Below are 26234 nucleotides of genomic sequence, written 5' to 3'. Positions count from 1 at the left end.
GTTGGAAATTGATACAAAAATACCACTTTTCTTGAAAATGACAGTATACCAGGTGCCATGATTTTACAGGATGCTTTACACTGTCATTCACTAACAGTCCAGCAAGGTATTTCAAAATGATTTGGTAGTTTTATTTTTTGATGTTTGCAAATGTTGTATTTTCCCTTTAAGCGGGCCCCGAACCCCACGCCGTAATTTTTTGGACCCACTTTTTTGGAGGACCAAACATTTTGTTGGTCCCCCCCCTCCCAAATTTTGTTTTGGATCCGCCCTTGAGTCATTTTATAAGTCTTAAATCTTAAATATACTGGAGTAATTCCTGACGGGAAAAATCGTTAGTTTTCTTCCCGCACTCATGATCTTTTAAAATCCACATTCAACTTTCATAACGAAAACGTGTGAGGGCGCTGTTTCCCAGAACCAAAACAAGCCATGCATAATCACACGTTCGCTGTTCGGTGCAGCCGGCTTGAGTAAATTTTTGGTAAGATATTTTCCCACAATGTCACTGTCAGTATGTTTCGATCTGTGCCTTGCTCTATGGTCGATACTATAACCATTACTGTATGCATAACAATGTGTCTCTGGATCAATGTAGGGCTAAAGCTAGACCCTAGCCCAGGTTGGACGACGTCTTCATTTCATCATTGCATTACGACTGTACACAACGGAGTCCAACCTGGTCTAGGCTACCACTAGGCCCGTGAACGTGGCGTTGTACTTAGTCGGACCTAGCCACATAAATGTGGCCTATTTACTGGACTGCCTCCGTAAACATAGGCCACACATCCACATGTACAAAAACGTGTCGCACTTTGCCAAATTTTGATTTTCACATTTAGGCTTACTTTGTAATTATACTTATTTGTAGGTTTTTTTTGCTTTAGAAGCATACTCACCCTCTTTATAGGCTAATCAGAAAGTGCTGCCTTTTTCAGATGTCCATTTTTCGTGAAATTTCCAGATACATTTGCAGACGTTTGCGTTTCAAAATTTCAACATGAAATTTCACAAAAATTAGACATCTGAAAAAGGCAGCACTTTCTGATTAGCCTATAAAAAGGGTGAGAATGCTTCTAAAGCAAAACAAAACCTACAAAAGAAAGTAAGCCTAAATGTGAAAATCAAAATTTGGCAAAGTGCAACATGTTTTTGTACATGTGGATGTGTGGCCTATGTTTACGGAGGCAGTCCAGTAAATAGGCCACATTTATAGGCTAAGTCGGACCATGGTCGGACTAGCACTACTATCGCGGCATCCCTATCACTGCATGGGAAATTTCTCTTTTTGCGTTGCCAAAACTTCTTCAAGTGGCGATTTTTATCCAGTTCACCAGTCATTAAGGACGTTTTGCCGAGTTGTATAAAGAGGACAATTAAAAAATGTTGTGTCTTTCGGAACTTTTAATGTTTTTTAATAAATATTCATGTCATGGGTTGTGATAATCACGCCCTAACTAGCTTGTGTGAAATTTTGGCAAAAGTGCATCGGTCCGGCTGTTGCCTGTCATTCAGTATTGGTCAAAAGTTGGTCAATCAGCCATCAGAAAGCGATAACATGTCCTAACAAGTCAAATTTATGGGTTCAACGCATTAACCCTTACTCTCTGAGGGTAGTTTACTGCATGTCAGTTGGTTATGCCAATGCCCTCCAGCTGCAGTTAATTGGAGGATAAACTATCTTGACTGTGAAGGCTCCAATTGGCAGGAGTTGGAGGCCCTGGAGGGTGCCTGATACTGACCAGCTGGGGGCACTCACTTTGTTATCAGAGGACTCTCATTGTTCTCTGTGGCATGTATTGGAGTGCCTGTCCAGTTACCCTTGAAATGACATGGCAGATATTGGAGGGCCATGCAAAAAACATAGGAGATTTTCTTGAGGCACATATTGGCATGCGTTGGAGGGTCTAGTAGGGTAAGGGTTAACCATCGAGCAACACGTTTTCAAAATGAAAACCAGGCAACTTGGAAAAACCAAAAACAGGTTTGACGTTGATGTGCATTTTTATACGCGACACGACAGATCTCGCCAAAGTTTCAGCTTTCACCGTAAAATATCAAGCCCTCCAGACAACTTTTGAAGTTTGGGGTTGGTTTCTTTTATGGGTATGTGTTTTACTTCAATTAGGTACATGTACCGGGGACCTGGCTCCCGTATTACCTGTGAGTGCTCACCACTTTCAACATATTGTCTTTCTGTTTACGTTTGTTTCAGAATCATAACAATGGACAGTTTGCAACCTACAATGTGACTTTGAATCGATGCAGTTATCAGTAAGTGTTGCCACACTTATCAAACCAAACAGTTTTGAAGTAAATTGATAAAAAGAATCATGACATCATCGTCTGAGTGCAGTCAAGTTTGCAGAGTTGTTGGTGAGTTCCTACGCATTATTGCACCTGTTAAAGGGAATGTACATCATTGGCTTTTGCTGAAATTTTCAGAAATGAACTATTTGAGGGGTTAGTATAATAGTTCAAATATTGTTACACTGACATGTTTGAAGTTTTGTGTTCGAAAAATACTGGAAAAACCAAGAAAAACGAAAATGTTCAAGTAGTCTGGTTCCCTGACTTCACTAAGGATAAAATGGATCAATTTATAGATGCCGGAAAATTGTAAGGTAAGGGAACCAGTGTAGCTGGCCTGCACCCGTTCATGAACATGTTACCAATAGCAAACAAAATTTGAACTGAAAAAATGGTAAATTTGAAGCAGAAGTTAAAAAATAGTTAGGTTTTTCCAACGGTGATCGGCCGACCACTGTTGGAAATGTATACAAAAATACCAATTTCTTGAAAATGACTTCACACCAGGAGCCATAATTTTACAGGATGCTTTTGACTGTCATTTACCAACATCCAAGTAAGGTATTTCGTAAAAACTTGATAGTTTTATTTTTCGATATTTGCAAATGTTGTATATTCCCTTTAATTCGGGCGATTCACAATTCAGTGTGCTACCAAGAGTTTGCCATGGAGAGTCCATTGTTCAAGTTTACGGTCGACAAAACATGAATAATTTAAATAACTGTAAGCAGACATTTTGAGTTAATTTGTTATAGGTTTGGGCATAGCGTTCTTTTCCCTTACAAAAAAAACCACTGTATTGATTTAAAAGAAAACGAAAGGGCAAACAGATCCTCGAATAATTCGCTTACGAAACTACTGCCTGGAAAAACTAACAGTGTTAAATGTCTCGTCCTGCGAAAACCGGGTACGTCCACCATCTCCCACAATGCACTGGGAAAAATGAACTCTCCATCATGTCCATGACAAAATCTTGGTGGTGCACTGCATTGTGAAATTGTACAAACACGACGAAGGACCCCCAAACAACCCTCCCCCCCCCCCCCCCCCCCCCCCCCCCCCCCTCCCCAGCAAGAGCGCATCATGTTCTTCATTACTGTGATTCAAGTTTTGGTGTGTCAAATAATTTACTTGAGGTACGGCATTTTTCGTCACTAGGTGCGTTATGATCATAGAGCTTTATTAAATTACAAGAGCGCTAACTCGTCATTCTGCGCGCGGAGACACTTTGAAGCCGTCCTGGGTGCAGACATTTTGAATTCATGTTCGTGTTTGTAGAACATAGTGAAATTAGATGGAGTGAATTTCGAAAGGTGTACTCTACATGCAACGTGCAAGTAGAACATACGCAAACATCTTAAGCGCGTCATTGACGGTTCAAAAAAACGTGACGGAAAAAAGCATCTGCAGCAAATACCGAATGTGTTGCGCTGTTTGCGTAGAGCAAAATAACACGCTCATTTGCTGATCGTGCGTTTTGGTTTTGGGCGTATTGGCTTCGATAACGCATTGGTATGGAATACAAACGCAGATATGCAAATAGCCGTACAAAAGCCGTACACATTTTCTAGGTCTCCATATGCCATAGGTTTGTGCACAAACATAGATGCGCCCAGCAGGCATTACTTTGTACGCGAAGTTAGCACTCTAGTAATACAATATAGCTCTACGGTTTAATGATCTGTAAAAGATGGGTCAAAAGAATTGAACATGAAAGTTGCAAATTGTTTTTTTCCAAAACAACACTTTAAGTCAACAATATTTATAATATTTCTTTGAAAGAATGTGTAGCAGCCGTATCAAAGATTGCAAATATCAATAAATCTGATAATCTAAAAAAAAATCAACCATTCCTTTTTTTGTTTTCATTTTTCTCCACTACGGCCTGTGCCCAGTTCCATCTCATTTTGCCTGAACACCCCACTAATCTCTATTTAAAGACTGGATAGCTAATAAAGAGCCGCACAATGTACGAATTTGACGCCATATTGGTGAGACCGGCTGGTGATCTACAAAGGACAAGTTGCCGTCTTTATAGACAGCTTGATTTCTTTTGTAACGTCGCGGCTCACTTGACTTATATTTTGTCCACCACCACCGACCAACTGACCAAGGTTTGGTACAATTTTTCTAACGTAGTGGTTACTTTTATAATGCCGCAAATCACTTTTTCGGCATTTTTGAAATAATAATCACTACGGAAATGTGTTCCTTTTAGAACATCATAATATGTGTACGTGCCCAAAATGCGCGTCAACTGTTGATACAACGCGCGCGTATTTACGCGTAGAATGTTCGTATTATACGCGGCCATCTTCGTGAGACCGGGGCGAATTGGTCAATATGCAAAGTCTACTGTGTGAATGTTGTATGCATATCCGCTATCCAGTCTTTATATAGAGATCAGTGGAACACCCCCATGTGTGTGTACATATTTTGAATGGTGCAGTGGTTGTGGATTTGTTCTATTTTGCAGTCCACCAGGCAAGGCACCTGGTTGCCAAAGGTGCTGATGGAACGTGGAGCAGCGCTTTTGTCAAGATGAGCTGCGGCAAGGAACGTTTCATGACCTCTGTCACGGACAAATCGCCCAATCCACAATGGAATGAAGACTGTGAATTGTGAGTTATCCTGTTGTGAAATACAAAATGTCTCCTGTAAATTGCTACAGGCCCAGAATATGCAATAGGCACAGTATGCACCGTGCCTAGGGCCCACGAACAATTCAGGGGCCTAAACAAATTTGAGGGCCTATGAAAATAACTGCAGTGTGTCATAAAAATCAAACAACCACACCAACATCCATGCACAGACAACAAACGTTTTTAACCATTTAGTTTTAGCGCCTCTCTAAATTTTTCGATTTTGGGAAAGCTTCAGACTACCGGTATATGTAGCTGACCCTGACCATGAACCTCAATAGGTGTAATACTGTCAAACTGTAATAACTGGTAGCGAACCTCAATAGGTGTAATACTGTCAAACTGTAATAACTGGTAGCGAGCCGAGGGCCTATGGAACACTTACAATGTAATCCGGCCCTGCATGTGAATGTATACTGTTAGTATGGTTCCAGACTGCATTTGGATGTTCTAATTCAGCTGTCTTTGACAAGGACAGTCAAGCGGCCATTGTGTCGGGCACATTCAAATCTAGCCCCATAAATGTGGCCTATTTACTGGACTGCCTCCGTAAACATAGGCCACACATCCAAATGTACAAAAACGTGTCGACTTTGCCAAATTTTGATTTTCACATTTAGGCCTACTTTGTAGGTTTTTTTTTCTTTAGAAGCAATCTCACCCTCTATATAGGCTAATCAGAAAGTGCTGCCTTTTTCAGATGTCTAATTTTTGTGAAATTTCATGTTGAAATTTTGATACGCAAACGTGTGCAAATGTATCTGGAAATTTCACGAAAAATGGACATCTGAAAAAGGCAGCACTTTCTGATTAGCCTATATAGACGGTGAGAATGCTTCTAAAGCAAAAAAAACCCTACAAAGTAAGCCTAAATGTGAAAATCAAAATTTGGCAAAGTCGACACATTTTTGTACATGTGGATGTGTGGCCTATGTTTACGGAGGCAGTCCAGTAAATCGGCCACATTTATGGGGCTAAATCAAATCCAGCCTTGGAAATTTTGGCACGTACACACAAGAAATTCCAAGCACACCTCACGCACACGCATTATACATGTAGCTTGAATTTAGTGTATGTTAGGGGTGTGCATCGGAACCGGGTACCCGTGTACCCGACAACAGATGGAATCGATTATAGAATCAAGTACTTGTAACAATTTACAAATTACTTAGTAACTTCTCAGAAAATGAAAAAAGAAAGGTTTCAAATGTCACTTGTGGAAAATTTCTCAAAATGAAAACCAGGCTACATTGTACATGTACCTAAAGAGAAACAAAACAGATTCACGTTTGTCAGGCTTGCGGAAATGCAACTTAAAGCTGCATGCTGGCCTATGGAGCTGACTACACACTTGCATATCTTGCTGTGTCGACCCACCGATGTGATGGGACCATTATGGACAATCTGTGCGAAATTGCGAGATTTGAATTATTGGGTTGTTTTTTTTAACGGGTGCCCTGGGAGGCCGGTACCCGTGTTCAATCGGTACCCGGTTCCCGTACTACCCGTTAAAATGCACACCCCTAATGTGGTCTACCGGGGGTATATGCGTGGAATTTCTCGGGTCTGGGTGCCAGAGGTCATATTTCCGGATTTGAATCATCTTGTCAATAACACCCTACAGCATGGCCACTTGTCTGCTTGTCAGAGGCCAGCTTAACAATAGCGGAACAACATCTAAATCTAGATTTTAAGTTTTACAGTACTTAATACTTGGTACTTGGTTGGTTCTTCTCCTAAGGACTTCCACAAGGGAGTATAACTAGGAGACCAGAAACACCGGGGCAGACCCCTTCTCTTAGCGATAAGTGTTACTGGGTTCTTTTACGTGCGTTAGGCCTTATTAGATACAACACATGGGACCTCCGGCTTAACGTCCCATCCGAAGGACAAAGCAATAATGGTTAAGTGCCTTGCTCAAGGGCACAAGTGTCCGGGCCCGGGCTCGAACCCACGCCACTGTTGCCTCTGAAACACCAGAGCATGAGTCAGGTGCTCTTCACCGCTCGGCCATGACACTCCAGTAAGCAAAGAACATTGACTAGAACAGGTTTGAACATAAGTGGTCCCTGCAACTAGAACAAGTTCTTTGTTGAAAAAACTTGAATCATTTTTACATTGTTCCGGGTACCTCATTACTTTCAATATTCCTTGCATCCATCTATTTCACAGTGCCATCACTAAAGAAGACTCATGCGTCGAGCTGCTGGTTTATCACCGGGGCAAGTTGTTGGATATTTTCCTAGGCATGGTCACGATCCCTATAGGGAAGCTGCAGGAATCACATGCTGCCATTACAAAGTAAGTAACAGCACATATAGAAGTCTGGGACCAAGACTGAATTTGGATTTTAAAAAACTCTATGATGCAGTCGGTCACTAGTGTGGACTTGTGAACTTACTTGTGACTAGTGTTGTGCAAACCCGACCCCAAACTGACCCGACCCGAAACAGAGTTTGGTTTGGGTTTGTTTGGTTTGTTTGGTTTCGAGTTTGGTTTGGGTTTTGTGTTTGCAATTTTCGGGTCAGGACGGGTTGGTAAGGCCATCTTGTGAAAAACCCAAAAGAAACGGGGAAAAAACAAACAAAATTGGTAGGAAATTCTCATTCTGCAATAAGCCAGTTCGGTATTTCAAATGACCAAAGTTTATTCGGGATAACATCGCTGACGTGATGTTACGCGATGTTACGTGTACGCCCAATCTGCTGGTAATTTACACCCAAGCATTCATGCGCCTTCAAAATGTTCAATTATCCCGAATGACCCGTCACCCAAATCATTGTGCACATGTGCAATTGAAATATCGAACTGGCTTATTCCAGAGTCACTGTGCATGGTAGGCCTACGAGCAATGTGCATGGTTCTGTCTGAAGGATAAGTTTCTACAGTCCAACCAACGGTACAATTATTTGTGGTTTGCGGGCTATCATGCGCAGTGTGTAATGTTTAGGCCCACTGGTGATTCACATTATGAAGGTTTACCATACCGTTCGGTATGATCCATTACTTAAAAATGACGATTTAAAAAAAAGAATTACACATTTTAAATATTCATGGGACGCGGGCAAGTTCATGCACAAAAACAGACACAGCATTCGTGAAATGTAGGACGATTCACTCAAGCCAGATGTTTTTTTGAGGGGTCATTTCGGGTCCGTTAGGTTTGGGCCATTTTTTTTTCTGATTTTTTGTTGGGTCTGGTCGGGTTGAATAGTTCAAATCTGTTTCGGTTCGGATTTGGTTCATATCTTTAATGTTTCGGGTCAGTTTGTCATTGTCAACCCGACCTGATGCACAACATTACTTGTGACTGGACTCGTGATGGACTTGTGATGGCTCGATGACAACACAGCTGAAACAAGATATATCATTGTTGGGATAATTATTTTTCCTTTATGTCAGATGGTACAAGCTGCAAAACCGACCAGGCAAATCCAAGAAGGAACACAAAGACCGCGGAGAGATCGAAGTCACCGTAGAGGTCACAGAAGACAGTATGGAGTCATTGGCCATAGGAGTAGACTGTGATGGGTCAGAGGTTATAGGTCAAGAGAGTACAAAGGCTAAAAGGTCATCCTCACTGCGTTCAAAGTCACCAGGTAAAGCCTACCCTAAAGGCTGTCCTGTAATGTGCCACAAGTTCCTGATTGAAATATTTAGCCTGAGTTGAAGTATTGACCCTGAAAGTCCTAGCCAAACACCAACCCCTCTGAGAAGAACCGTTTGTTTGTGTGATAAAATCCCATAGTCTAGCGGGCATGCGTGATCAATCACCCTGTCTACCCAAATGGTAAACATGATCAATAAACATATTTCTTCATTGGACTTGACTATGTAGGACCCCAGACCGACACAAACCATGTGGTGGTGTTGCTGGGGAGAAGGTGTACTGCAAACTGAGTCCTGTGTCCCCACCCCTTTAGCTGAAGCCTCCAGCAAATAGTTTATAAACCAAATTCTGCTGAGTCCCAGTTAAAGTTTGACTTTGTGACTGGCCTAAATAAATATATGGCTTGCAGAAAACAGGTTGCCTGTCAAAAAGTAAAAGACAGTTTCTCAGTTTATTCTTGTTCCATCTTATCATTCAGGGTTAAAGAGCAAGTTAAAAGTCCCTCGTTTAAAAAGCTATACAGCAGTCAACAAGGACGACAGCGCAGTACCAGAGTTTATCAGCGGAAGGGAGAAGTCAGACTCAAATGACAGTGGAAGGGTAAATATTCAACAAGTTTTCCCCCTTTTTGTATAAAAAATGTATCATGACATACATGTATGCCAGACTGCACTTGCAGAAAAAATGGAGACTTTTTGCATTGTTAAAACGTAGCTGATTATGTAATACAAATATGACTTGGAGTGCTGTGGCCTCGTGATCTGGAGCATTGAATTCGTGGTCTGCGGGTAATTCTGCAGGTTGTGGGTTCGAGTCAAGCCTGGGGTTGTGGTGTGTGTGTGCCTTAGGGCATGGCACTTTGTCACTCATTGCTTCTCTCCACCTAGGAGTAAATTGGGTGCCTGTGAGGGCAGAGATGGCTATTGTGGTTGATTTTAACTGCTTTGCGCCGAAACTCCCCAGGGAGCTGAGATGGTATTTGGAATGTTTCATTGCTCCAGTGAGCAGGGTAATAATGATGTACATGTACATTTAGCACCATGAGCACCAGTATTGTTGGATATGTGGGCTTTATAAAAACATCATGTTATGACTTAAATGTGATTTGAGATTGACCTATGGTGACATGTGATTGATTAGAGATTGACGTGTGATTGACTTGTGATGGCTTGTGATGGACTTGTGATGTTTTCTGATTGACTTGTGATGACTTGTGATGGGGTTGTGACGACTTGTAATTGATTTGAGATTGACCTGTGATTGACTTGTGCTTGACTTGAGATTGACTTATGATGACTTGTGGTTGACTTGTGATGACTTGTGATGACTTGTGGTGACTCGTAATTGACTTGTGATGACTCGTGATTGAGTTGTGATGACTAGTGATGACATGTAATATACCTCTCAATGACTTGTGATGACTTGTGATTGACCTCTGATCGATATTGTGATGACTTGTGATGGTTCAACACAGGGCTTCATGAATGATAACAATTTAAGAAAATATCCACAAATGTAAATTACAATCAGATTTGGAAAATTTCTTCTGCAGGCATCAGACTCCATTGCTTCGGAGAGCCCAGTTTCAGAGAGGAGGCTATCCCACAATGCAGAGGGAAACTTTGGCTCCCAGGAGTCTGTGGGCAGTGGTGGATCGCACTCCAAGGATAAGAAGGGAGGGCTCAGGAAAAGAATGAAGAGCGCTATTGGCTCGTTGAAAAGAGATAAGGTAATCAAGTCTGTGATTGACTTGTGATGACTTGTGGTGGTTTGTGATGTTTCGTAATGGATTTGTGATGGGCTTATGATGGACTTTTGATTAACTTGTGATGACTTGTGATGAACTTGTGATGGACTTGTGGTGACTTGTGATAGAGTTTTGATTAACTTGTGATGAACTTGTGATAGACTTGTGAATGGATATGCGATGGACTTGTGATGGACTTGTGAATCGACTTGCGATGGTTTGTGATTGTTTGTGATTGACTTGTGATGACTTGTGATTGACTACATGATAACTTGTTATGGACCTGTGATGGACTACGTGATAACTATAGACTTGTGATGGATTTGTGATAACTTGTTATTGAGATACATGTACATGTACATGTGTGGCTGATTCAGCCTACACATGTAAATCTCTACGCTGTGCATTTAGAGGTCTCATCTAAAAGCCATCATTTCAGGACCGGTGTGATGGAGAAGTTATATATTAGTGTTTTAAAACCTTTTTGGGCTTAGCCACTGAAAATGGTTGGAGACGAAGGTAAGGGCTATAATTAGCAACCAGGCCCCTAGTGGTTTTAAACATCATTTTTATACTACTAACTGCGCAGTCACACTGTTTTGGTCAAAAAAGCATAATGTAGAGTTGGCAACTTTCCATTGATTTTTCTGCCATTTTTACAATTTGTAGGCATACTGCTTATCCATGTTCAGGGCCATTTCTATGATACACCTTTCATGTGTATTATTTAAAGCAAAAGTAAATGTAGGGTGAATATGATGTAGTACTTTTATCAGAATTTTCATCTCCACTCAAGAAATTTGCTTGGCTGTAAAATTTCAAGCTGGGATTTTCTGCTCAATGCAAAATATTATTGTACTTTCCTACACTGTTTACATTTTCAGACCCATAGCAAGGATCCATCACACAGTCCGTACAGCAGTGAGTCAAGCCTGCCCTCCCCATCCCCTGACACACACCCTCACACACCCCACGACGCCCATCCTGATAACACACCATCATCATCATCATCATCATCATTACCATGGCAATACCTGCGGAACATAACCCACCGAAACCACACAGCCTCCACCTCGGAACTTTACACCCCTGCCCCTAAAGCTGCCCGCCCCCTATCGTACCCCTTGAGGTCCATCTCGGAGGAATACATCCCCCTGGAGGTCTTGAACTCTTACAGAGGTCAAAGGGCAGGGGGCGGAGTCTGTCAGAAACTAGATGGCGGAGAAATGCCAGAGCAGAGGGATGAAGATAACAGTGAGCAACGATCAAGGGACAGTAAGTCAAACATCTCCATGAATGAGTCCTGACCCAAGTTACTTAAAGCTATAGTCCATCATTTGCAGCCATCCGAAAAGTAACTGGCGTAATTACTGTAAAAAACAAACTTGGTTGAAAGATAGTAAGGGAACTAAACTCCCTGTGAAATTATTCTTTCTGGGAAGCTGTCATTTTGAAGTAATCAACGAAAGAAGGCATTTCCAACGGTGATTCTTAAGAAGCACCGTAGGAAAATTTAAATTAGTAGTTCGTTTTGTTATTCAGCGCAGCGCGCGCAAGTATTGGAACGATGCACACGCGCGCGCGGTTGTTATAATTCGTCGGATCAGTGCGCAATGCCGCGTATAGCTGCAATTACAAAACAATTCAAAACATGATTCAGTAACTTTTGATTTGAAATTGAGATCTTAGAATGCTGCTTTTCTCGGAATGTACAGCTGAAGCTTAGCTGAAACTTCATCAGGTTAGTTGCTCAGTATCCTTCATTAGATTTTGAACACTTTTGTTGCTTCAAACGAACAAAATGCACTAATTACAAATGATGGACTATAGCTTTAACTATGGCTGGCAGAAATACACACACATCTACGGGAATTAGCTTGGGCCACTTTAACAAATGAACCACTGTTGATGCTCAGTAACTCTGTTGTTTACCAATGGGATTAAACCAATATTTCAGATCATGTAAACAAGGCTTCACAAATTTTATGGAGTGAGTTTCATCAGCTTTGTGCAAGAGGGTGAGATTTAAACAGCATGCGAAAAAAATATCATAAAAGTCTGCCACTTTCGACTTGGCGTCCTCTAGTGTGATACAGCGCCGGAGACAGTGGCAGTAGGCGTGTGCTACGGCCAAAGGCTTCTAAAGAATTGCAGGATCACCCCTGTGTGCAATGACATCATGTGTGATCCTGCATTCCTTCAGAAGCTTTCAGCTGCAGCAGGCGCCTTCTGCAATCGTGATCTTTCCTATACCCCCAAACCCTCGTTTCGACCTCATTCCACTTCTGTCTCATTTTGCCAGAATGCCTCCATTTTTTTCTTATATTCGCCTAAATTCTTGTTGATTCATTCATTAAAAGTGGTTTGCAAGGCAATGTATATAGCTCAGTTGATGGAGCACCTGTATTATTTTGTGAAGGTCATAGCTCTCCATTTTTTTTTGCTTTGCTCAGGGTCCATTGTCAAAGATTCAAATGTAGGGATCATTCCACTATAGTTTGCAGGGCAATGTACATATGTACATAGCTTACTTGATGAGGACAGGTATTGTACTGTGAGGGTCATATGACCGATTCCCGTTCTGTATTAATTTTCTCTCTTCTCTTTCTGAACTTTTCTTCTCTTCAGGTAAGTTGAGGCATTCATTTCGCAGTGGTCTACCTTCTCTACGCAAGAGCAATGTCAGTGTGACCTTTGACCCAAGCAAGGAGACCGGATACGGGACCAGTGCTAAGGAAGAGTTATACGAGGAGCCGTTACCAGCGCAATATGTGAAGATGACCAAAGAGGTAGGGAGACAATAGTGGAAACCATTTGCAAATATTTGAAAATAGAACTGCCAAAACATTGTGAATATCCTCCAGATCGTAAGTAATCAAGCATCCAAACAATCGTGAGAAAAAAACCTTTTTTTCATTTGGATAATGCCCCAAATTGACCGAATTTAGTTGAGTTTGCAATATCGGATACATGTCCGAGAATTTTTTTTTTCCTGAGTGATCAACAAGGAATTGTGCTACAAAATTGTCCTGCCGTGAATTCTCTTTTAACAGAACACCCGAGCTGGCCGGTTATATTCTGGTTTTGGATCAAGACTGAACCAGGCTCACTGATCTCTCTTATCTCAAGATTGATCTCCTAGGGCAGTTTGGCACCTGATGAATGCCTTCCACCAGCAGGGAACAATTAGTATGACTTGACTCAAGGACTTGTTGGACATGCCTGAATCATTCTTTAGTGTCCTAAATGCACATGTGTATGGATTTTTCATGAATGTAGTATCCAACGTTCTATTTGTTTTTGTCGAGTAATGAAACCATGTTTTCTATTTTTGATTGTTTAAATTGATGCACAAACAACAGAAATCCTGAATTTGTTGGACTGTAAGTGCAGTTTTTCATTTCTCATCACGGTTTCAAATTTTTTCAGTCTTTCATAACTTGCGATTTCCTCTTTCTTGTGGTTACAGAGTAGAAGTTTCGCCAAGAACGCATTTCATTTCTCTAAGAAATCTGTCTCGTTACAGAGAACTGCGTATCTTAGTTCTCCTTTGATAAAGCCTTACACGTAGGTTATCAGCAGTAGGCTAGAAACATACATGTACATACATGTACACCTAATAACATGAACTATACTTTGGCTAAACATGATTGAAATTTATAGACTTTTCAATGTTGGCAGGTATTATACACATAAGCCTACACGTTTGTTGTGTGCGAATTATGTACGCTAATGTTCCATTTCCTTCCACATAAAAAAAGCTGTTTCAAATGATTGAGTTTGTAGTTATAATTAACCAGCTGTGTTTGAAAAGTTCTTTGTACTTGATATCGCTCAATATTAAATACATGAAAAAAATATAACTATATTACAGGGAAACCTGTGGTATAGCCATCTTAAAAAAAAAAATGTGGGCCAGAGACCCGGGTAAAAACGCCCGCCAAACTTCCTCCCAAAAAGGGGGAAACATTTCCCTTCATCAATATAATGACCATGATATTATATTTGCACCTGATAGAGGAGACATGTATTGCATTAAACTACACATTTATTTCCTAGTGTCTCCAAGCAGCACTGAGATAATGACCAAAACTTTAAAATCTGGCATTTTAACCCCAGTTTACCCTAATATTTAATAGCAGACAAAGTTGGTGTCCCTGTAAGGTGTATTTGATGATCTTTTCTGGATTGTTGTGTTCAGGGACTGATCCGTCGGCTCTTGCTGAAGGAGCGACTACTGCGTGAGCGGCAGCAGTACATTCGAGAGCTAGAAGACTACACAGACAACCTGCTCCTGAAAGTCATTCTGGAAAGCCCCAGGCTGCTGGATAGGGACTTCCATTTCAGGATAGCCAAGACTAAACGGTAATGTCTTGATGCAAGTTGGTTGACAGGCTTCCATCTGTAGACGGTTACAACTTAATGTTTTGTCTCAACCATCTCAATCTGCTGCTGATAGTTACATGTATAGTAGAAAGATCTAGATTAATAAACAAAGATTTTTTATCCCAACATTGTCAACACCAAACAGTAATGTCTTAATCAGGAAAATCTGCTTCTGAAAGTCGTGCTTGCCACCTTTTAAGTTGGTTGACAGACTTTCCTCACAAGGTAGTAATAACTAAACAGTAATTGACAACCTGTTGCTCAAAGTCCTGTTAGAAAGCTGTAGGTTGGTTAACAGACTTCCATCCGGCGATTGTAAAGACTAAACAGTAATGTTATAAGATTTGAGGCTTTGCATGGTGGGGTATCTGTATCGTTTCGGTTTGCGGTAACACCATGTGGTAATAACTACTGCTTAGAAGCTATTAGTTCTGAAAAGAACTTGTCCTGCTTATTATCAACTTTGCTAAGTATTTTTTTGTTCTGATAAGAACAGTCCTGCTGTAAGTTCTAAACGAACTTGTCTTTGGTCTCAACTTTTCGACTAGCCTGCTCTAGTCATCATCAGGAGACTGAAGATAGTTGGAGATGCTACTCCTTAAGTAGGATTTGTTAGGATTGGGAGTGCTTGCTGGGCATGCCAAGTTCTTTTCAGAACTAATATCTTCTAAGCAATAGTTATTACCACATGGTGTTACCGCAAACCGAAACGATAAACAGTAATGTCTTAACACAGACAATCCACTCCTGAATGTATGCTGGAAAAAGTTGGTTGACAAGCTTAATTTCAAGATTTAGAGGACAAAACAGTGATTGACAACCTGCTGATCAAAATCCTGTTAGAACCCTCTAAGCTGGTCGACAGTCTTCCATCTCGTGATCAAGACTGAAAGGACTTGTTGCTCAAAGTCATGTTAGAGGCTCTAGGTGTTTCGACAGACTTGCATGCCAAATTCTAATCCAGGGTTGTCAAGATTTAATGATAATATCTCAACTTTAACAATTTTCTGCAGAAAGTCATGTTTGAAAGCTCTTAGTAGCATAGGAGGGACTTTCACCCACATATCCAGTTTTTACCCTTTTGATACCAAAGTGGAGTTTCAGTCTAGAATGTGGTACAGTATCAGAGTGAATGTTGTTTGAGTGACATTCTTCAAATTCTTTAGTAGTGCATGCATTCGTAACTTTATCAATTTTGGGGTTAATAATTTGCAGATAATCATTTCTAAACCTATCCTGCCTAAACCATGTACGAGTACATGGCGAGTACAGTATTGCATTTAATCTGTGAAGTAACTCTTCATAGATACATTAGGAAAATTTGAAATTCAATTATACATCTATCCAGGCTTCATCAGTGCTCTTTTTTTTGTTATGAAGCTCATTTTTACCTGAAATAACTTTTTGAAATGTACTTTTGAAGTGTTGCTTAAAGTTAATACACAACATTTCATACAAGTGGGATACCGTTTTCACACGGGGATTGCCACGGTGAAATGGTTGTAATGGCGGAAAAAGGGTGGCCACCCCTAACAAAAACTGTGATACTTCTTTCAGTTCCAAAGATGAAGATAGATGTACGATGAACATACTGTACTAAGATACTGATTCAGCAATTATAAGCTGTAGATCATCATACAATGTAAAAGTAGAACCATTACACATGTATAAACCTAGAACCACAATCCAGAAACAAGTCCTACATGGATACAATTACCTTTAGATGGGGACTTATGGTTGGGGAAAGGGTGTTCATCACCCGTAACAAAAGCTTGGACATTTGTTTAAATGCAAATGATGTAGATCAAACAATGAAGGTATCAAATTGGATCGAAGCATACTCTAATTTCTTTGGCGAGAATATTTCATCAAGTTTCACATGGTTCAGATTCTTTGAACGATACTACAGATTTGTCACTAATTTTCATCCCATCACAACAACGCACACCTTGGATGGCCAAATTATGAATGTCCCTGGTTGCAGGAACGATTCCTCCATGCCTTGCACTGTCAGGGCGGCTCCGGGCAAAGAAGCTGAGTATGAGAGTTTGTGAAAGACATTCCTCCTCTAATTTCTGGTTCAGTAGAACCGTTAACAACTGGTAGCAGCATGGCTAGCTCACCGTGCCCTCCTAGACCCTGGCTCACTTTCAGCCGGCTATGGCTATACTTACATGTGAGCCACTTCAATGTGTCGTCGCAAGGGTTGACCTGAGGACGACCTTCAGTGTTGTAGTCGAGTACTTTTTTCCGAGTACATGTACCGAGTACTGTCCAGTACTTAGGATACTGAGTACGAGTGCGAGTACTTGTACTTCCAAGTACAAGTACAGGTCTCCGAGTACAAGTACTTGTACTTCCATTAGTACCAGTACGTGTACTTGAATTCCAAGTACGAGTTCTTCTATTTCCGAATACGGCCATGCGGCAAATGGTTCAGTGTGTGTAATTGGCCCAGGCCCAGTCAGACCGATTATATACAGACCCTCTCGTGGCTAGTGTTTGTCTGGACTTCCACCTAGGAAATTTCAGGAAACTTTGATTTCTCTGTAAGCCAATCCACCATTTCAAACTGAAAGTGTCAATAAACTAAGGCCGTGGTAAGTCAATCTATACCATATTTATTTCAAGCACTGCTATTCAAGTACGAGTACTTTGATGACTGTGAACAATTTCGACATGTCGAGTACGAGTACTTTGCTGCCCGAGTATGAGTACCGTCATGTCAAGTACGAGTACTTTGACATTCGAGAACAGGTACTCTAAAATTAGAGTACTTTTTTTGCTAGTACTGAGTACGAGTACTACACCACTGACGGCCTTACATGTACAAGTAATAGGTGCCGTCAGCCCTCTGTTCGAATGTCCCTCCCATCCCGGTGGTCTTCTACAACTCTGCCCTTAAACCGCTGAGCAGGTTCTTAAGCACTCTTCTCAATATTGGAACAAGCTCATTCGGAAGTATCTCTGAAGCTGCGGGCCAACGAATTTGTGTTCAAGCACGAGTCACGTGATTCTGCCATTTAATTTCTGGAAGGAGAAGTGTTTTGAGTACGAAAATCACATTTTTTACTCCAGTGACCCCATGATGACCTTTGACCCCAGTTTGGTCATGTGACATGTTGGGACTGGGCTACTGATACTCTTGACAAAGTTAGGTTGAAATTTGTCAAAATATGTAGCAGCAATAGACAATGTCAACGTTTGTTACCAACTCGCTAACTAACGGAGAGGCAAGATGATTTGTTGAGCTGCTATCCCGAGCTAGAAAAATGGGGTTGGATTAAAAATACAAAAAAAAATAAATAAACCCAGCTCTTTTCTGAGCATTTGTTTAAATTTTTCATGCATGCGATGTATGCATGCCTTTGTACTTAGACTAAACGGGGTATTACATTATACATCGGTATTATGTGTTCAATTTCTGTCAGCATTATTTATTCAAATGTATTCATATAAAACTATATACTCATTTACATGTATATTTATGTCTATATTTTATTCAGATATTGTGTTATTTGTGTAATGGTACAATGTACATCTGTATATTTGATGTACAAGCTTAATAACAATATTGAAATCTGCCGCTGCATTTATCAGCCATGTGGTTGTGAAGGCCTAAGCGTCGCCGTTGTTCAACAAAGTTAATATGATTACGTACTTTGACGCTTTAACAGAAAAGTGAAATTCATGCACCCCAAAAAATGAAATTCATGCACCCCAAAAAATATGGCCTTTTGAACGTTGTGTTTCTCAGAAAGTATGCTCAGTATGATTGAAATGTTAAATTATAACCGAAGAAGTAATTCTAAACTTCATGACAGTAAAAGAATCGCCGTCATCGATGCTGAAACGTCAATTGTGGTTACTGGTTAAGGTGACCTTTATAGTCGGGAAGAAATCGTTCGAAAATGCCCCCAAATCTATTTCTAGGAATCCACTCAAGTTGTTATTTCACGAGTAGTTGAGCACTTACATGTATATCATCTAAAGTTATTCCGAATTTCAGCTTAAGCTGTTGTTGCAAACGCTTGTGTTACACCTTGAACTATCTCCCATGTAAATTTCGACAAGGATTTGTTTGCCGACCAACTTATGTGCATGGTTTTCAGGTTGGCTGATTTTGGGGCAACAATGACGAAGCGCATATATTAGCATATAATTAGCGTCACTCGGCGTGACTTCGCGTAGGTCTCGGTATCGACAAATGGAAGCCGGCAAAATGGGTGATATTTATTTATTAATAACTCGTGAAGGAGGCTATTCTGCATTTTTTTTTTACTGGATACCATAATCGATAGGAACCTTATTAATATTCGTGATGCTCGAAAAGATTGACATATATTGCAAATATCAGTGTTACTACTATTAAAAATGCACGTAGCCAGGCCTATTTTACCAATTTCAACGAAAGGTACTGAACATAATCAAAACGATTTTTAGCACATTGTTGGATAATTATAAGGGAAGGAATTCCTGGAAGTTGCATGACGATACGGTCTTCCAAACGGGAGCAATTAAGTTTCAAAGATTTCGCCCACCAACGTGAACATGTCTGTGTGCATGTTGTTTCATTTAGAATAAAGTTTTGCGTAACCATTAGAAATCGGCCTTCGCAACCACGCGGCTGTTATTGTGTGTTCTAATCCAGAGATACTGGATAAGTTAAAAAAAATAATATTAAAGGCTTTCATTGTTTGTTCACTCTCATTGTTGTGATTGTGAAGATATCAGTTTCCATCTGCCAAATGATGACCGACAGTGTTTAGGTATTTTCATTGCTTAATCAAGTTTACTTTTGCGCATATGTATAATGTGTAGTCATTACACATGCATATATTTTCCAGTTTTATTAAGTACACAATTGTATTTGTACATTTTTTTTAAATTTTGAAATACGTATTGTCGTATATGTTGCAATTTGCGACCGTTGTGTGGGTTTGTTTACGTTCCAATGCCACGTTTCAATTTTCAACATTGTTTCTTGCCTCGTAATGCATAAGCTCAATTCGTCGGCAGGAATTTACAATAATTTATCTGCTTGTGCGTCTTCCCGACAACTTTTTTTATGTTGCGTTTATTTTCTACTGCATTTTTATATAACAATTTAATTACCATGAGCATATTTTGTGTGTGTTTTTTTTTTTTGTACATGAGTTGCTTATGTTACACATATATCTTGTAACATTTCAGGGTATGTATAATTTCCAGTTGTTACTTTTTCCTTTTTTTTCAAATAAGGTCCTTTTTTTTCTCAGAAAATGAAATTTGTTAAAAGTGCAAACGGTTTTCATTAACATACAGTTCTCTTTTTGAAATCAACTTGTATTGTCCTACGGAAGTTGAAAAAGTGCAATAAATTCAGCATCAACTGAACTGTACTGATTTGTTGAGTGATGCATATTTCATTTGTTGTCGGGAATTAAAGTGTGAAATACCTTTCAAACATAAATTTATTTTTGCCCCTTAACCATGTTAGCCCAATGATCATCAGGCTACAATGATACGTTCTAGTCTACACCAGCAATGGTCTATGATATGCGAGCAGATTCGGCGATTAATTATAAAATAAAACAAACTGACCTTGAGATTCTGACCATTCAGCGCCTTATTTATCGGGTCTTCGGTAAGCCGTTGTTCTATTACAAAAACATGGCATCCAAAGTGACCAATCAATAACTTAGTCCACATTGCTGATCGAAATGACGTCACAGTATTTCGCTGACGCGCGGGGTCGCATACATTTCCATGTTGGGATATATCAGACGTTCGACATTGGCTCTGCGTTTGTTTCGAGGACACACACGTGCAACATCATCGGTGAATCGAGGACAACTTCGATTAGAAAATGTGTACAAAACCAATGTTGCGAAAAAGTTAAAGTATAAACTATTAAAGGAAAGGGGAAGAGGAACAAAAGAAAATCCTCGATTTTTACGTCCATAAACAAACGTGAGCACCCGTGAATGTCTGATCCTCCGACTAGCTACTTTGAATGTCGCTTCTTTTAATCGGCCATGTTCAACCTCGTCCCCAGGGTGTCGAGCAGTACGCACCCACCACTACCTGCTCTCTCACCCTGGTATTGGATCATTTGCATGTCAAGATTTTTGAACACGTATGCAAATAAGGGACAGTCTGGTGCCTGGATATGCGTTACACATTAGCGTTTGTTTTGTATGCGGTGTCTGGGGTAAAAACAGAGTCAATTCGTAGCAGCGCGAGCACGGCGTGAGTACGAAAATACGATTTTTGAAATCAAACTGTTACGATCTTATCGAGACAACATGCAGTATCATATTTCATATTAATATGAGCAAATTGTAAAGGAAATTAGTATTTTCGAGAAGGCGTGGACGAATGATCGCGAAAACACGTACTGCACGTTGTGAATAATAGCACCAACTAAGTGCACGATAAAAATCCATTACTTGCCAATTTCGGTGTCCAATCAGGATACAGGAAGACAGTTCCAGGGTTTACTATTGGAAACGCGGTTGGAAATAAAGTAAGCACTGGGGACGAGGCTGGACCATGTTGGGGAAAGCGTACGCCCTCATCATGTGACAGATGAATACTTAACTATAGACACCAATACATTTGGTAGTCTGATCTGCATTTGAAGATTCACATCATGTGCAGAGTCCGCACACTACAACGTCTGATATAGCATGCAAATTAATGTATGCGACCACTCGCGCCGGTTACACCTCTATATGTTCCGACACCCCTATGTTCCGACTGCACATATTCCTAACCCTAACCCTAACTGTTAACGAACCCACTTAATCTGTAAACCTTTATTTAGTACAGTTGCTCCCGCACTAGAATTTTCGGTATTTAATGAAAGTTTGTTATGGTTATTACGCGCGGGTAGATACCCTATACAAGCACTGACTGGCTTTTATTCGCTCTCAGTTGGTGCCCATGTACAACCATTATGTGCGATTTTCATTAGCGCGTCGTTGAGCCAGCATCTCCCGCCGTCCTACCGATCTACGTACCCCTCATCGCTGGATCGTGGCCGAGGCTGACGGGATATACTACCGGACGGAGACCTGGACTGTCGTGGCCTGCTTGATGTGGCTGACTTCCCGGTGCTCAACGCTGACTTACCTGTGGCTTGGCTGATCTACGGCTGGGTGCGGAGATGCTTGGTTCGACGGCTGCGCCGAATACCGTTGTGGGCACTGGCTGGGCGGGGCCTGTTCCTGCTACTGGTTCCTTATTGGTAAGTATATTCGGCCGAATACAATTTGCCTTTTGTGTGTGTTTTGCTTATTAACTCTATTTTGCCGGCTTGTTTTTTACTGTCTCTGTATTTTGCCTGTTTGTATAAGTTGCTGCTTTGCTAATTTCTTTGTAATTTATTTTGCTTTGCCTGTGTCTAATGCTTTGGGGTTCTTGCATGACGTTTAAAGTTGAAGACTAACTGAGAATGTTTGTATCACCCACTGTCCTGTTGATTGATTTGGGAGAATTAATTAAATTTTGTTAATCATATATTGGTCTCTTTTTTGCCTTGATTAAAAAGTCATGATTCCCGTTGTTATTACTTATTTCTTTCTGCCGTGCGTTCCCCGCACGTAACACTAACCCTAACCGGGAGTAACACAATCTAGGTTGTCGGAACATAGGGGTGCCGGAACATAGAGCAGTCACCTCGCGCCAGCCCATCGGAGCTAGCCTTGGTCAAGGCGTTCGTCATTATTCATCCATAGCCTACGCGGTAAACAATAGGCGGCATACCTTCGCTATGCAGTGCATTAAAAATACAGCACGAACCGTGAACTGCCACCTATTAGCGCGGGGGGGGATAATAATGTGGATGATATTCAACATTTTGGAATATAATTGCGCCCACTTCAGAGGTGATGCATTTGGTCATTTGAGGGATATTTTGTATAGGAAGTGGGTCAGGCGCGGTTCTACGGGGGGGGGGGGGGGCTCGGGGGGGGGGCTGTAGTCCCACAAAAATTTTGTCTAGCCCCCAAAAATAAATTCCGTAAAAAAAAAATATGGCATTAGCAAAATGAAGGATTGTGATGTAGGGCCTACATGCGAACGATCTCCCCCTAAAGAAGAAATAGCCGTGACAAGGGTGCATTAGTTAATATAGTGTGAATGATTTTAGGATTTTATTGGCGCTCCCCATTGAAAATGGCATAAGCCCCCCCCCCCCCCCCCCCACCCACCTATTGTTTTTCGGAGGCCAAAGTGTCTGGAAAAAATAACCAGTCAACATTTCAGCACGCCTAGCATGAAAAAAACACCCACCCCGCCCAAAAAATATATCTGCACTGTACGCACAGTGGACAGTGAGTATTATTGCGAAATGAATGACTTTTTTGCCCATTTTAATCGCTTTGACATAGTTTATATTGTACACACCACTGAAGTCAATAAGACTTTCATAAATGAGCACCCAACAGAAGTCGATACATGAAGTAATCTGTCATGTTTTTTCCTCTTTCTACTTTCCAAGTAAGAACATTGTCCACTAGCAAGTTTGATAAGTTTCTCAGGATTCCAGAAATTACAGAGGATTATCTTCAAGATTTAATGTTCATAACATGGACAGACATTTCCTTTTTAAGTGTTGGGAAGCAGTAAATGAAATGCATGAATTATCCTAAATTTGTTCATGAAGTAATTCCATTGAGGGATTGCCACTGGCTAATCTTACATTAAACTTGTAGGTATTTTTAAACTACAGGAATGTACACATCTTCAAGACTTCATACATTTTCATAACAGGGACAGAAATTTGTCACAATTGTGTGTCCTTGCTATGAACATGTATCAAGTCGCATCTCAATTTCATAAATAAAATAGGTTGCTTTAGTGTTTAATGATACCAATTTTACATTGAATAAGTAATATAAATGGAACAAGAGCTGGATTAATCATAAAAATGAAAGTAGTATGATTCAAGAATGTCCATCCATGCATGTCCGTCTTTTCATCTTTAATAAAGATGGCATAGTAATTTCATACATATCCATTGAATCAGCCTGTACTTATTTATCAGTGCAATCACGAATAATACAGGAATGTCTATAAATTGTTACTTTACAAAAAGTCATGCCATTGTGCCATCGGCTGTATGGGCGCCTTCGTAAGAATTGTATGCATATATCGCCCTAAAAAGCAACCGACATACATCCGTTATACTAGTGCGCATTAGTTTCGGTTAGATCAGCACCCCCATCGACAGATGGTACCAGCCCCCCCCCCCCCCCCCCATTTGATTTTACGGAGGCCAAGTGTACTGAGAAAAAATGTGTCTGTATATACATTTCAGCCTGGATGTGCAAGTGCCCTTTTCAAGACATTGTTATCCCCCCCCCTAATATACATGTAAATGTCCTTGCTATGCTCCTGTTGTCTCTTTCAGGGGTTAAACTTTCAAGGCAGCACCTCAAGCTAAGCATCTTTCCGAGTTCTTTCCATATGCTATTGTGCCCGAATGTTTCCAATTTGAAATAATAGGTCTGTATTCATCATTACTACAACAGGACTAGTCAGGTTATAATCCGCAGAATAGCCATGAAAGGCCATTTTGGGGTTAATTTTGAATTTCAAGGGGTGGGGGTTATTTAAGAGATACAGCGTTAGTTTTGGTGTCAAAATAAGTCCTGTATTGATGGTGTTAACCATTTCCCAGAAGGACGTCTTCAAATTTTGACATTGGATTTTACCACCCTCTGCTAACCTATGCAAATCATTTGGATCCAGACGAACGCCTCGGTCCAATCGTCCATGTGAGGGTTTGGGGGTGGTGCTCATTATATGCTGCTGAATAGCCTAAGCTGACCTTAAAAGTCATTGTCTTATTGGTCGATCGTTGCGTGGAAACTTGCATAGCGGTGAAAGTTAAAACGTGTGCACGTGCTGTGCATTATACATACACACACGATGTGTGTCTCACATTATTCTTACCCACACAATACCAAAGCACAAAAAAATGTGGTTTCTGACACGTCCGCAAAAGGCGAATAGCTGCAAAAAATTTGATGAAGTCGGGATTTACCAAGGTGTGATTGGACACGTACTTGCACAAACTAAAGTAAAACATAACGATCGATCGAATCGGACATTATTACCACTATACACATGTAATTGTTGTAGGTGTTAGAGCGGGGGGGGGGGGGGTGGTTGCATTATTTTGAATGAATTTCTATGAATTTCTATTTCTTATTAAACGTACTTGTTTGTATTCCCATTCACAAATACCTTTGAGTCAAAAAGTCGAACTAGTCGAGATGATAAATTACCAACTATTTTTTTCAACAAAGTTTAGTTCATGTTCTTTAAACAACCCTCTAGCTAGCTATAGTTTGGTATGTGCCGCTCGCGTGAGTAGTAAACAATCTCCTTATACGGAGATTGGCGCGCGGGTGTCGCGTACTTTGTGATATGGCGCAGAACGCGAAGTGCCGGTGTGTGCTGACTGGATACGCAATGAAATTGGATGATCTTGACGTCGTAAATTCAAACACGGGTCCACTGCGATTGATTCCCGCCTGTCGGAAACACGTCGTAGAAGTTGAAATGTTCCTATATGGCTCGAGACTGTTCCGGTCGTCCTAATAATTATCGTCGCACTTGCACTCAGCCGGTCGATACAAAATCGGCGACTAAAATGTTCCCGACTGTCCTTCGACAGTCAGGCGCAGCTTGATCCTGAAAAGTCAGGCACCGACCACCGAGTGATCTGTGTCGTCGCAAGGTACGGTCGATCTGAGGGCCACTTGCAGGCGTCATCGGCGATGCGTTCAAATGGCGATGGTCTCCCGCATCGTTTTCCTAGTTCCGGATTTTTCCTAGTTCCGGATCGCTTCAAATAAAAAACCTACTACCTGTACCTCTTTTGGATTAGTCTCCAATAATTTTTATTTTTCTGACGAAGTGCATTCTGAAAATGAAAATATGTAAGCTTCTTAAACGTACAAAGATCTGTTCGATAAAATTATTGTGTATCGTATCTCCATCACTCAAGGTAAACTTTTTAGCCAATGTCACTTGAATTCGTGGAGTAGTTGAGCCAAAAGCAGCCTGATGATGCTTGCTATCCGGAACTAGGAAAACGACTGTACTTTCTTGCCGGGGAGTACTTGTGCGCGGAGCCCATAGCAAGGTTTTACTACTATTATTAGTCTGAATCGGTGAGTATACTCCTTGACATTTTTTTATTATACCAAGTTCCAGAACTTAGGCCATCCTTGGGAAGGTTTGGCCAAGCCTTGGAATTGTGATGACTGAATCATAGAGTAATAGTTGTCGGTTTTTGTTTTAAACATAACTCTATATTGATTGAAATGCACACGGGAGTATGGACAGGGCCTGCGCATAATGTGATTGCACTAACTAGGGAATTTTTCTACGGTCATCTTGGGATTTTTTTTAATTTCATAAAATCACTTCAAAAGGTTGGAGTAACAATTCAGTAACTGATAAAACAAACGGTCTTTCAAAACTATTATAATGTAAAACACTGGACACAATAAATTCCTTCTCTATCTTCTTTTTTATTGAC

General features: G+C 40.7%; 1 protein-coding gene across 1 annotated transcript; it reads left to right on the top strand.

Annotated features, from left to right (window-relative positions):
• The first annotated feature begins 432 nt into the window (after nt 1-432).
• LOC119725892 (rab11 family-interacting protein 2-like) lies at nt 433-15084 on the top strand. Its single transcript, XM_038197486.1, has 10 exons — nt 433-484; nt 2216-2376; nt 4787-4931; nt 7125-7253; nt 8355-8551; nt 9041-9162; nt 10115-10291; nt 11194-11584; nt 12938-13098; nt 14511-15084. Exons 2-10 carry the CDS (start codon nt 2334-2336, stop codon nt 14676-14678), a joined length of 1533 nt encoding a protein of 510 aa, XP_038053414.1. The 5' UTR covers nt 433-484; nt 2216-2333; the 3' UTR covers nt 14679-15084.
• The last annotated feature ends 11150 nt before the right edge of the window (nt 15085-26234 follow it).

The sequence above is a fragment of the Patiria miniata genome, unplaced genomic scaffold (genome assembly GCF_015706575.1).
Source record: "Patiria miniata isolate m_02_andy unplaced genomic scaffold, ASM1570657v1 HiC_scaffold_19, whole genome shotgun sequence".
Taxonomy (NCBI): domain Eukaryota; kingdom Metazoa; phylum Echinodermata; class Asteroidea; order Valvatida; family Asterinidae; genus Patiria; species Patiria miniata.
Note: the sequence above shows the minus strand (reverse complement) of the source record. Positions and strands in the feature narration are given on the sequence as shown.